At 49.6% G+C, this 13,700-nt stretch overlaps 1 protein-coding gene across 5 annotated transcripts in view; it reads right to left on the bottom strand.

Moving 5' to 3' along the window:
• The window catches only part of SLC12A8 (solute carrier family 12 member 8), a 142,358-nt gene that overhangs the window by 106,552 nt on the left and 22,106 nt on the right, over positions 1–13,700 (bottom strand). For 4 of the 5 annotated variants that reach the window (XR_009350922.1, XM_059162936.1, XM_059162938.1 and 1 more), the window contains 3 exons: positions 11,242–11,388; positions 6,473–6,664; positions 1,246–1,477 (listed from right to left, as the gene is read on the bottom strand). Coding sequence is in view for 4 of the 5 variants with exons in the window: in XM_059162936.1 (XP_059018919.1) it covers positions 1,246–1,477; positions 6,473–6,664; positions 11,242–11,388 (571 nt within the window). In the remaining variant the exon portion in view is untranslated. Of the gene's footprint in view, positions 1–1,245; positions 1,478–6,472; positions 6,665–10,126; positions 10,147–11,241; positions 11,389–13,700 lie in introns of those variants that run through there. The other variant, XM_059162939.1, reaches the window with a different exon arrangement.

Below are 13,700 nucleotides of genomic sequence, written 5' to 3' on the forward strand. Positions count from 1 at the left end.
TGGGAGTTCAATGAAGACAGGCACAGCTTCCCACCTCGGAAACAGCACAGCTGTAGAGTCGAATAGATCCTGTTTCATTCTCAGCTCTGCCCTTCATCACCACAAACGGCATAAGCCCCAGTTTCCTCACCTGCAAAATGGGAACCTCTATTCTTCTCTCATGGATGACATGAGATAAGCCACGTGCAGGGCTCAGCACAAGGCATGGCGCAAAGCCAGCACTCGCACCATTACGGATGCGTGTGCTGCGGGTCTTCTTTCCTTTTCTAACACAGAGGATGGCCCCATTTTTCTTTCCCTGTCCAGATTCCAGTGTAGATGCCATAAAAAGCCAGAGCCCCCAACGAGGGAAGGATCATGCAGCTCCCTTTTTTCTCCTGCGACCTACGAACAGCCCTGTACTCTGGAGAGAACAAAGACTTCAGACGCCAAACCAACCCAGATCACAAGGCTACAAAGTTACAGACGCTCTGGATAACAGCACCCCACTCAAAGGGCAAGGATTTAGGCTTAGACTTGGCGAGCACCACCACGGTCCAAGCCCAGGAAAACTCAGGGTTAAACAGGGGTCCATTTGTTACCAACATAAAACTCCGTTTCCAAATGGTGCAGAGTGCACCTATCATTCTTCCTGCCTCAGCTCAGTTAATGGATTCTTATTTTTATTTTGAAAAACATTTTTATTTTTTTCTTTTTAATTTAAGTTTAAATTTAATTTAATTCTTTTCTTGTTCTTATTTTATTTTGAAAAAAAAATTTGCTCTAAAACACTATAGGTAATCAACCTGTATCTGTCCCCATCTCCCACAAATGACAATTATTAACATTTGTTATACCTGCATCCTTTAAAAAAAAAGAAACAAAATATTGATGCACAAAATTAAAATCTGTTTTCTTCTCTACTTCCAGATCTATTTCCTACCACACTCCCACTCTTGGGAATTTCATCTTTATCTAGTCCAGTTCTACTTTATTCTTTGTTTGAGCTAAATATTTGGTCCTGGTTTGTTTTTGTTTTTAAACAGAAAGAAAATAAAAAGGAAGTTGGACAACGTGTTACGTGAAAACGCCTGTGTGAGGAGGGAGGCCTTTGCAGCCAGAAGCTGCCCACTCACCTGCTCTATGGATAACGCCCTCGCCATAGGTAATGCTTCCGAGCACAGAGCCTTGCAAACTCACACCCGTTAACCTCCGGAAAGCCCTGCAGAGCTCAGAAGGCCGTCTGACAGACTCCAGAAGGCTCACCTGGGTCCAGATGCGTGAAGGAGCCCACCACGAAGTCCAGCGTGGACACGGCCAGCAGGAGCAGCAGCAGCAGCTGCAGCCGGATTATCCACTTGACACCCGCTAGGTTAATGCCCAGCAAGGCCAGAAGCACCGCGACCGAAATTCCTCGCACCGCCCAGATCCTCCTGATGCTCAGCAAATCGGAGATGGACTCAGCAAAGCCGGTGATGTACATGGCACCTGCAACACACTGATAGGGCAGCCGAGTGGGCAGGAGAACAGAGCACCTGGAAGCCACAGGCCAGAGCCGCCAGGCTGGGAAGCCCCGCCCACGCTGTCAGGGCTCAGCACCTGGGAACCACCACGGGAGCTCAGTGAGCCCTTCCCGCCTGTGACTCCGGCCTTAGGCCCCATTTCTTCTCATCTAGTCTCCACCATCCCCCTGAGGAGAGTGTGAATGCCAGTCAGTGGTGACTATGGTGAGAAGATCACAGGAGGAAGGAGATGGGACCCTGGGCCAAAGAACACTTGGAACTTCTCTGAGTTATTCAAGAGCTAAACAGAGGGAAGCCTGGGTGGCTCAGTCATTAAGTGTCTGCCTTCAGCTCAGGTTGTGATCCTGGGGTCTCAGGATAGAGGGATAGAGCCCCAGGCTCCCTGCTCAGTGGGGAGTCGCTTATCCCTCTGTCCCTTCCCCTGTCATGCACTTTCTCTCTCAAACGAATAAATAAAATCTTTAAAAAAAAAGAGAGAGAACAGAAGCTCACAGGGGGTCCCATCTCAGGGTCTTAGAAAGGCACTGAAGCAAACCCCAGTTTTTTTCTCCATTTTTTTATAGGTCATTATTATTTTTTAAAAAATTACCTAAATCTTAAAATAAGAAAAAAAAAGTGCGCAGCACATCTTTTCAATGTCATCTGGAACAAAGGCTACCCAAGGACTATCTAGGTGTATGTGCTTAGTTCTACTCATTGTTTACTATCGATTAAATGTGGTAAATGTCCCAGACTTTGTGAAGTTACTGTCAGTTTACAGATTCTTTCCAGCAGAGATGCAAATAACTTCTGTCCTGTGGAACAGATAACCCAGAAGACTCAGTTTTGTTATCCAGTAAGACATTAACCACTTTTGTTCGGCAATCCAATCCTGAAACTTATTTATGAAACTGTTTAACCAGGAACTAGATAATCAATACGTAGCTTCTCAACTGCTCTTTAACATCTGACTGGCTCCTCAATTAATGAGTTAAACAAACTCTTTGGCCCATGTATATTTTATATTTGCCTGAAAGCCATGATTTTACATAATTCTCAGCCCCCTTCTCTCCATCAGGTTCACTCCTCCCGCATTCCCCCAGGCCAGCGGGTCACCATCTTCACTGTGCTCTGTCCCCATTGTTCTCTCAGGGAACAAAGTCCACTCTGGCCTCTGTCATGTTCCTCCTTCTTCATGAAGCCTTTCCTCATCCCCCTTTTCTGAATAAATATTATGCTTACTGCCAGTACCATGGGATTAATTATCTGGTTCCATAATCTATTCTTATTTCATGCATAGAAGTCTGTCCCCTATCCCAAGCCACCAAGAATGCAAAAATTGTAAAAAACAAAAATTTCTATGCTGATTGCACTTCTTCAAAGCCCCGGCATTTGCTAACCATGTTACTACAAGCGTTCAATACTTTGTGATGGGCTGACTGTATGAAAAGCATTCTGGAAAGCTGGCACCATTAATTTCCAGCTCTTTTAGGTAAAGACTGGAAGGGCAATATAGTTCCCATACTGCAGAGAAGCTCACAAAGAGGCCCCATTCTTCAACAAAATCAGCTTGTTTTGCCACTAGACACGTGATCATCTGTGTTCCCCCAGCTTACAGGAGGCATTTCTATCTATATATGGGTGTGGGGGGAAGCCCAATAAATGTCAGAGAAAGACAGTCATCTCTGAGAAGGAGATGAGAGAGAGACATGGATGTTTTCCTGCCTTCCCCTCATGACTCAAACTTGCCTTTGACTAAATACCAAGCGCGAGCTGGAGATAACAATGCTGCTATGCCATGAGTATGTGGTCAGGTCAACAGGACCCTTGTGCTCAGGTGTATCAGAGTTGAAAAACCAAATGATAATAGTCCAGTGATGATCATCTCCTTCCCCAGACGTCTCGAACATGCAGAGCTCTGGCCTCACACCTGGCCGGCCAGCCACCAACACCTCAGAGAGATGAGGGAGAAGATTTGGGAGAATACGGGGCAATGAAATGATTCTGCAAGCTTTAAAAATAATGATTTTAAGGATTTGTATCTTCTAAAGTTTTGAAAAGGTTTTTATTTATTTTTTATTTTTTAGATTTTTATTTATTTATTTGACAGAGAGAGTTCCCAAGCAGGCAGAGAGGCAGGCAGCGGGGGGAAAGCAGGCTCCCTCCTGAACAGAGAGCCTGACATGGGGTTCAATCCCAGGACCCTGAGATCATGACCTGAGCCGAAGGCAGAGGCTTAACCCACTGAGCCACCCAGGCACCCCAAAAGTCTTTATTTTTAAGTAATCTCCACACCATACATGGGGCTCTAACCCACAACCCTGAGATCAAGAGCCATGTGCTCTACTGACTGAGCTAGCCAGGTGGCCCTATATATTCTAACTTGTTATGCCTGAAATAAGGGCTGTTAGCAAACTTGAACCTGATGGAAAAATCCTTCTTACTGCCTGTTTTGGGAATAAAGTATTACTGGAACACAGCTGTGCCCAGTTTTTCATACTGTCTAAGGCTGCAACCACAATAGCAGAACGGAACAGTCATGACAGAGCTGTAGGACTCCTAAAAACTAACGTGTTCACTATATGGCCCCTCATAGTAGGAGTTCGCTGACTCCTGTTCTAGAAAGGAATGTAACAATAATAAAAAGAATGCATTCATGCCCTGGAATGACGAGGTTAGAGGTCAGTAAGAACCACGAATAGGGACCCTCACAGAATCCCCAACCACACCCCGGAAGAAGGGTCTTGAATCAATGACCTAACCTTCTGCCTTCAGAAACTGGAGAAAGAAAAGCAAAGTAAACCCAAAGGAAGCAGGAGGAAGGAAATAATAAAAGACATGAGCAGAAATAAATTGGAGACCAGAAAAACAATAGGAAAATCAACAAAACCAAAAATTGCTTCTTTGCAGTCAAGCTTTTAACTATTAAGCCTGACTTAAACAAGGGAGCGAAGCCTCGGATGACCAAAATCGGGAATGAAAGACACACTACCAATCTTATAGAAAGTAAAAGGATTATAAGGAATCTATGAACAATCATGTGCCAATAAATTATACAACTGAGATGAAATGGACACATTCCCAGAAAGACACAAACTTCCAAAACTGACTTAAGGAGACATAGAAATCAGATTATGCCTATGTGAGTGAAGAGATTGATTTAGTTATCAAAAACTTCCTACCGGGCGCCTGGGTGGCTCAGCCAGTTAAGCGAGCTGACTCTTTATTTCGGCTCAGGTCTAGATCTCAGAATCAAGGGATCGAGCCCTGCTTCATCAGGCTGTCCACTCAGCGGGGCATCTGCTTGAGAGTCTCTCTCCCCCTCTCGCTCAGTCCCTCTCCTACGCTTAGGCACGAACACACACACACACACACACGTGCAATACTCTCTCTCCGATAAATAAATAACTCTTCTTAAAAAAAGGAAAAGGAAAAAAGCTTTCTACAAAGCAAAGCCTGGGACCAGATGGTTTCACCACTCAATTTTATCAAACATTTAAAGAAGGATTAACACCAATCCTTTAGAAACTCTTCCCAAAAAATAGAAGAGGAGGGAACACCTCGCAACTCATTCTATTGTGCCAGCTTTATCATGAGAGCAAAACGAGGCAAAGCTATCACAAGAAACTGTAGACCAATATCTCTCACTGATACATGTGGAAACTTCCTCAACAAAAGCCTAGCAAACGGAATTCAATAGTATACAAAAAGGATTCCGCGTGGCACCGTGCCCTGATCAGAGAGCCCAGCCCGGTCAGAGACAGGCAAAGGAGAGGCGTGCTGGGGACTCTGAGCAGAGGGGCCCAGTGTTTCTGACCTGTGCGCAGAAAACACTCTCTGCTTCCTTCTAAGCAGCACACACACCCGAGATCCAACATCTCAGCGTCCTCCCCTCCCCTCATCCCTTCCAGCTGGCCCCTGGTCTGGGAAGCTGCGCTACCAGCTAGCAGGTCTCCCCAGAGAGTGGGGCTGCTACCTGCTCACCTATGAGACCGCACAGACATAAAAGTCCTACAGACAAATAACCAAGGTAATAAAATAAACGGAGCATTTCTCACTCGCCTCCCAAACTAAAATGCATAAAGCTCTTCCTCTGCTAAAGGCGAGTGGTTTTTAAGAGCGTGGTGACAATCTCTCTCCCTTCCGTGCACGTCACACACGCGCGCGCGCATGCACACACACACACACACACACACACATGCCTTTATGCTGTTGAAGATGTACTTAGGCTAAAATACCTGTTCCTGTTGCTGAAAAAGAAAAGAAAGAAAACCTGCGCCTTCTTTGAGGAGACTCCTGTACTCTTACTTAAACAAATTCCTTCCTTCAAACTGCTTTTTCAACCACCCACCACCCTTTGAACGATCATAAAAGCCTTTTCTGAGCCAAGAAGTGCTCATAAAGAGCCGCTTCTTAACGCGGGAGCTGTGTGTCCTCAGCGTCAGGCCCCCAGCCCTGTGTCTCCGCGACATAAGCCCCCGCACACCTCCCTGCCCACTGGTGTTGTGAGAGCCTGAGTCCCCGCCACGCCACCTCCCTGTGAGGACCCCCTCCTCAGACAGGGCGACAGGGGCTCTCAGCCTCCCCCGCAAGGCCAGCAAGCGGTCAATGAGCCGCGAGCTCCCGCTCATCGGAGAAGGGCCTGCTTCCCCAGAAAGTCCAGGAAGGTGAAGTGTGCCCCCCTTTCAGCACCAAAGTGCCCCAGAGATGGGGCCACCCAGCCACCACCTAGGCTCTGGCCTCTGTCCTGCATTCCCTCCCTAGAACGGGCTGCAAGAATAGCCCCAGCCCACGCCTGGCTTCCAGGGCAAATCAGGACGCCGGGAGGCACGAGAGATGGAGAGGAAGGAGCACTGGACTCTGGGTCAGGGCCCTGGATGGAGAGCTGGGCTCTCCAAGTCCCTCTCAGAGCCCCCGGCTGCCCATCTATAAAATGGGGACAACCGAGGGCCTCCTGGCACAGCTCCCCACCCCCAGCTGCCCAGACTCACCTGTCCGAACACATAGAGCAGCCCGATAGTGCCTCCGGTCTGCCCGCCGAGGACCGAGGAGATCATGGAGTAGACACCCCCGCTGCCGACACCACAGTGCTCCCCAACACCGATGCCGGACAGCACAGTGACAAGGGCCACCAAAATGACGAAGGACACCAGGAACATGCCCATGAGTACTCCCGTGTTTCCCTGCAACACAACAGCAAGGGGCAAGGGCAGGGGTTAGGACGGGGGGCCCTCCCAGGAGCACTGACCACCTTCTCCCATGCCCCCTAAGGCTGTCACAGGGGTGGGGAGGAAGAGCTGAGCAGAGGTGAGGCACCAGGAAAAGGACAGAGGCAGTGCACAAGAGGAAGGCCTGGAAAGAATTCCAAATGAAGGGCAAGGTCCTTGCTTCAAGCTCTTCAAGGACTTGCCGCCACCAGCAGGGTGCTCCTGTGGCCCCTCCTAATCCGCCCCTCTCCACCCCCCAAGTCCTCATTCCCATGCCCTGGCAGAAAGGCCCATGCTTGGGCACCTGGGTGGCTCAGTGGGTTAAAGCCTCTGCCTTCGGCTCGGGTCATGATCCCAGAGTCCTGGGATTGAGCCCCACATCGGGCTCTCTGCTCAGGAGGGAGCCTGCTTCCTCCTTTCTCTCTCTCTGCCTTCTTGTGATGTCTGTCTGTCAAATAAATAAATAAAATCTTTAAAAAAAAAAAAAAAGAAGAAGAAAGGCCCATGCTCTTCCCCCGACCCCCCTGTGCAGCACGCCTTTCCTGCTCACTCCACCTTCTGGACAGCTTCACTTAAGACTCAGTGGCTAGGGGCTTCCTCCTGGGGGACGCTGTCCCTGGAACCTTCCTCCAGCTCCTACAGTACTCTTATAAGTACCCAGGTACTTAAAAGTACCACAGTACTTATCTGTGGGTCTTATAGCACTTAAAGTACTTAAAAATGGGTCTGCTTCCAAGTCCATCTTGACCTCTGGACTGGGAGTACCAAGATAGCGGGATGTGCTTTATTCAGTGAGACTTTATTAATACATTTTCTTATTTTGCTGATTTTATATATTTCTTTTAAAGATTTTATTTACTTCCTTGACAGAGGGAGAGAGAGCACAAGTAGGTAGAGCAGTAGGCAGAGGGAGAGGGAGAAGCAGGCTCCCCGCTGAGCAGAGAGCCTGACATGGTACTTGATGCCAGGATCCTGGGATCATGACCTGAGCCAAACGCAGACATCTAGCCAACTGAGCCACCCAGGTGCCCTGATTTCATAATTTTAATGAAATTATAGAACTACTATTTTCTTCCTTTGTTCATGCTTTCAAACTGTTTGCATGTGATAATAAGATATCCTGGGTGGCGGGGGCACCTGAGTGGCTCAGTGGGTTAAAGCCTCTGCCTTCGGCTCATATCATGATCCCAGGGTCCTAGAATGGAGCCCCGCATCGGTCCCTCTGCTCAGAGGGAAGCCTGCTTCCCTTCCTCTCTCTCTGCCTGCCTCTCTGCTACCTGTGATCTCTGTATGTCCAATAAATAAAATCTTAAGAAAAAAAAAAAAAAAAAAAGATATCCCGCGTGGGCGCTCGGGTGGCTCAGTGGGTTAGTCGTCTGTCTTCAGCTCAGGTCATGATCTCAGGGTCCTAGGAACAAGCCCTGCATCACATCAGGCTTCCTGCTCTGTGGGGAGCCTTCTTCTCCCTCTCCCTTTGCCTCTCCCCTCAGCTTGTGTTCTCTCTCTCACTCTCAAATAAATAAATAAAATCTTTAAAAAAAAAGATATCCACTGATCTTTGACTTTTCATATCAAAACTGCCACTTTAACATCTTCCAAGTCGTAAGTGTGCTGCCAAATTAATTTTTAGAGTTCATATAGTCTATTTGAAAATCATCTGGCATGACTTCTGACTTGAGTTTTACGCCACCTCCTCGTAGTTCTATCTTATTTTTGCCATTTCACGTTTGCCTTTTTTTTCCATGATCAAATATGGCTTTTCAGGTAAAACGAATCTCAGAGCTCACATCATGTCAGAGCAAAAGGGTGTATTGGTGTAGTAGGCAGCCTCCAAGGCAGCTCCCAGGACCCCCAGCCCCCGGCGCACGTGCCCTGTGTCATCTCCTCCCCTCGAGCTGGGGTTGAACCTGGTGACTCACTTTTAATGAAAGGAACACTGCAGAAGTAAAGGGATATCACTTCTGAGATGAGGAGATAAAAAGACCGTGGCTCTCATCTTGGGTGCGCACGCTTTCTCTTGCTCTCCCTCTTTCTCTCTCTCTCTCTCTCTCTCTCTGAGATCGCTCATCCTAGGGAAGTCTGCGGCACGTGGAGAGGCCCTAGGAAGAGGCCTCCTGTGACAAGGCTGGCCGGCCACCACACCGGTCATCTTCGGCTGGTAGAGCCTTCGGGTGGGATGGCGGCCCCGGCTGGCAGGCTGAGGGCATCCCGAGCAGAGATCCTGAGTCAGAGGCACCCGGCTACACTGCAGCTGGCTCCCTGGACCCCAGCAACTCTGAGATGATATAGGTTTGTGCCTTAGGCTGCTAGGTACTGGAGTCCTGCGTTCTGCTGCAATGGAAAATGTAACACGACTTGACTTGCACCTTCACTTTGGGGATGGAACAGAAACTTCTGCCCAGCCATTTCTCCAAAAAAAAAGAGCCCAGTGGGAGAGTTAAGAAGAGACCCTTAAAGACTTAAGAGTCAAAATAGAGAGAGCACTTAGGGGTGCCTGGCGGACTCAGTCGGTAGAGCGTGCAACTCTTGATCTAGGGGCTGTGAGTTTGAGCTTCACGTGGGGTGCAGAGCCTACTTGAAAAAAAAGAGAGAGAGAGAGAGAGCTTACCTTTTTCTCCTTCTATAGGAGAAACTACCCAATGTATGAAGCCAAGCCTGGGGGCCCAGCGGTCACTGGCCAGGCCTTCCTCTGCCGCAGCAGTTAGTCTGATGGGCCTCCCTCAGACACAGGATGGAGAGGTGCTGGGCATTGAGGTGGCCTTTAGGACGGGGCAAAAACAGAGGTGGATTCCAGATACCTAAATCCAGGGGCAGGACAAGGAGTCGAGCTGGAGGCATTGGGTTTTTGTAAGCAGGAGTCTCTCTAAGTTTGGGAGGAATGTAAGAGGCATGAATTCTTAGCATCCACGCTAGGGAGGCTGCTGACCCTACTCTAAGCTCTCCATTTGTTAATTAAAAAAAAAAACAAAAAACAAAAAATTCAGACCCCTTGAGGCCATGACTAAGGCTGAACCCTGAGCTAAGGACCTGTGTATGGAGTGGAGCAAGAGCTCAGGAAGGTCCGGCCTTGCCAGGCCTCCTGAGGGGCTAAGAGCCCCCTCACACCCCACAACAGTGCACCTTTACTCCCCCAGAATTTGCCCACGTGATGATTAATTTTGTGTCAACTTGGATTAGCTATGGTGACCACTGGTTTAGTCAAATAGCAGTCTAGATGTTACTGTGTTTGTTTTAAGCTATGATTAACATTTACAGTCAGTAGGCTTTAGACAAAAGAGGAGACCCTCCCTACTGCTGGTAGGCCTCCTCCGGACTGTTGAAGGTCTTAACCGCAAAGACCAAAGTTTCCCAGAGAAGAAAGAATTCTGTTGCCAGACTGTGACATAGAAATTCTGTGTTCCCAGCCTTCAGCCTCAAGCCTGCAACCTCAATGCTTACCTGAGTCTCACTTAGACTCGCCAGACCCCACAGTCATATATATACAGGATGTCCTAGATGTTTCAAAGATAGATATCTCCTGTTAGTATTGGCTCTGTTTCTCTGAAGAATGCTGACTGGTACAGTCCACACCTTGAATGGCCTGCCCTGTCTTTCAACCCAGCAGTCCCGCTCACCCCTCGGAGCCTGGCAGAACCATGCCTTCCCCAGGACTCCACTTTCCTGGATCCCATAGCAACCAGACACTCGGGGCCTGTTCCACTCCTGAGGGAGTTCACACTACCTTGAGACCTCACTTGGGTACCCAATGTGAAATAGACCCAGCAGGGAGGGCTGCTTGGCTCACCCTGGGGGAAGAACGGGGCCTTCTATTCTGCAATCCCGTTGGCACACAGTAGTCCTGGAACACAGTAGGGGTTCGATCCACGCTTCCTGACAGTCTACCCTTTTATTTCAAGCAGGCTGTTTAGTTTATGGAAGTCCCAGGGAGAAGGCCCTGTGTGCGGGGCTCAGACCCCCGCTCAGGACACGCATCTGCTTGGAAGGTCCCAAGAGGGTTCACGGAAGGTACAAAGCAGGGCCCTTTGTTCTCCGTAGGGAAGAAGCAAACTGCCTCCACCATCTCACGTGCCTCTGAGCCAGCACGGCCGTGTGCAGCCTTACCCACGAGGTCAGCGGGTCGCCAGGGGAGGTGACCATGTGGGTGAAGAAGCTGGTGCCACCAGGAGGGTACACATGAAGTGGGAGAGTGCCAAGAAAGCTGGAGAGGGTCACCAGCTGGAGGCAAAGTTGCCATCAGTCTGCTTTCTCTGATCCACCCACAGTCCCACCCATGATGTGCCCTGACTTCTGCGCTCCTATTCCTCATATCTGTGAGGTCGTATAACTTAAATCCGTGGTGAGGCTTCCCTCAGAGCCTTCGTCTGAGGCCTAGGTTCTCAGGATTCTCGCTGAAACAGCAGTGCTAGCTAGGTGGTGTGCCTGCTTCTTATCTCAAGCTCTGGGCCACCCATGCTTCGGGGTCTGTTGCCTGAGCTGCGGAGTGCCCGAGAGCACAGAGCCTGCCGGGTCATGGGCCCCCAAGAAACTGCAGGGTCACCAGCTCATCCACTCACCACCAGCCAGCCAGTCCTCAGGAAGAGGACGACCCCAAATATGTTGATCATGCAGGACGTGAACACACCATCCCAGGTCCCGAACAGCACTGGCTCCCACACGAACAGCTGGCTCTTCCACCAGGGCTGGCGCTGGGCCAGCTCCCCCTGGAAACAGAGCACACAGAACTCAGCTAGCAGCACTGCAGAGGGCCAGGGAGGGACAGGGAGGGGAGTGGGAAGGGGGGGGCTAGCAGAGCTCAGCTTGCTGAGCTGGTCCGCCCACCTGACCGTGTAGGGCAGGCATGTACATGCACACACGAGGTCTTGGAGGCTGTTTCTGCCAAAGGGTCACTGTTCTCTCCTGACAGTGACTCCTGTATCCACGTGGGCAGAGGCAAGCTGGTCAGCGTGTCGGTTCCCTTTCATTCCTGCTGATCAGTAGACCACACCTCCTAGCCTCTTTACAGATGGCTATGGCCAGGTGACTGAGTTCTGGCTTCTGGAAGGTAGGTGGGGGCAATTCTAGTGAGCATGGGATCCTGGACCCCAGCTCAGGCAGTGGTCATGAGCACAGGGTAAGACCTCTTTCCTCCTTTCCTTTTCACTCTTTCTTTCCTTTCTTTCTTCCTCTTTCTTTCTTTCTCTCTCCCTCTCTTTTTTCTCTTTCTCTTTGTTTCTTTGTTTCTTTCATTTTTAATTCAATTAGCCAACATGGAGTACATCATATATATAACATTCCATGATTCCATGATTCATTAGTTGCGTGTAACATGTTCCCTGTCAGTCCTCCCGTCCCAGTGCGGGAGCAGCTTCCAGAAGTCACTAACCTTCAGGTAGACTGACTTTATACTTTCTGCCCCTCCATCCCGAATACCCCCGTGATGAATTCTGCTATTGAGTTCCTGCTGTTTAAAACACCTGAAGCAGTGGCTTCTTTCCTGACCAGACCATTCTGTCCCAGCGACCTCCATGGCCCCTCTGTCCCACCCACCAGGACCCTAAGCTGTCCTTTGGCAGTTGTTTAGAATCAGAGGTTTATAAGTGGCTAAACACATGCCTTCCTAACATTTCCAGTTCAAAAATAACAAAGGCGATTTAACAAATGCTCAAATGGAAGCTCTTTGCTGAAGAACCTAAAACTTGCAGAGAAACTCAAGTGGCTTAAGGACCACCAGTAGCAGCCGGTGTTGTGAACCCTCTTGCGTAGGCCTGGTAGTGTACGTGCACACATCGGTCACCCTCCAGTACCTCAGGCCACAGCAGCGACGGAGGACCCACCTAGCAAGGGTGGGGGGAGGCGGCAGCTAGGAAGCAGTATGCACAGGGAGTCTAACCAAGCCTGTGTGTGATCTACAGACACACTGAGAAGGCAAAGAGATCAAGAGGATGGGAAAGAACATCTACTCAGAGTCACAGGATCCTGACTCCCGAATGGCGGAGAGCAATGGACATGTCCAGGACCTAGCACCAAAGCCTGAGGCCCACTGACCAAGGTCCGAACAAAAGGAGAGAAGCCCATCCCCTCCTCTCTCTTTGTATTATGCACTCACAGATCAAGATCTTAAATCAAAAAATCATTAGGACCATCAGTGAAGACTTCAGAGCCCTTGGCATCTCCTGCCAGTCCCTGACGCCAGCCGGAAGCGCCTTTCATCCGTGTGTGTTCCCGTCCCTCTGTGTTTCACAAGCCACAAATACGGGATCCCCTGACGATCAGTAAATGTGAGAACGGTGACTGGGGCTCACAGCAAGACCGTGCCGACCTATGCTTGTCCTTGAACAAATGGTACCCCGAGACCTGTTTGGTGAATCCTAACGTCCAGACTCGGGACATGGCCCAGCTTCCCGTCTCTCCTTGCGTTGTTTCCCACCACGGCTTTCTTTATTAGAAACAGCAGTGACAACGGCAGCTCTTGACAACAAGGAGTAATAATTTAGCGAACGCTTTCACCTTCCACAGCCATCTTTTCCTTTGGTCCTCCCAACACCCCTGGGAGGCAGGCAGGGAGAGGGCCCTGTGCGGCGCGGAGGAGGGAGGCCGGGAGGAGGGGCAGGACTGCCAGGAGTCCACCGCTGGGTTTGAATCCCCCACGCCTGACTAGAAAATCTGAGCTTGGCCCTGACCTCCGGTGATTTGCCCTTGGCTTTCCTATAAGTCAATTCTTTAGGTTCCCATTTCTAAAGCCCTGAACTTTGCTTCACGATGCAGGTGTCAGCCCTCCCCAGAGGTCTCCCACCATGTGGTTAGAAACCGCATTCCTCTTCCATCCCAGCTTCTCCTGTCCCCCTTGAAGACTGCTTCGTGTCCGTGTCTGCTTACCCAACTGCATACGAGAAGCTTTCACTTCCAGGATCCCACTGGACTAACGCCTCAGCCTTAAAGGGGGTTCTCAAAGGAGGCAGAAACTTTAGGAGGCTTGGCACCCTGAGAATGAAAGTGTTAGTGGTCTAAAATGAGTTTGGTGGCCAGGCCATGA

The sequence above is a fragment of the Mustela lutreola genome, chromosome 2 (assembly GCF_030435805.1).
Source record: "Mustela lutreola isolate mMusLut2 chromosome 2, mMusLut2.pri, whole genome shotgun sequence".
In the NCBI taxonomy this organism is placed as follows: Eukaryota; Metazoa; Chordata; class Mammalia; order Carnivora; family Mustelidae; genus Mustela; species Mustela lutreola.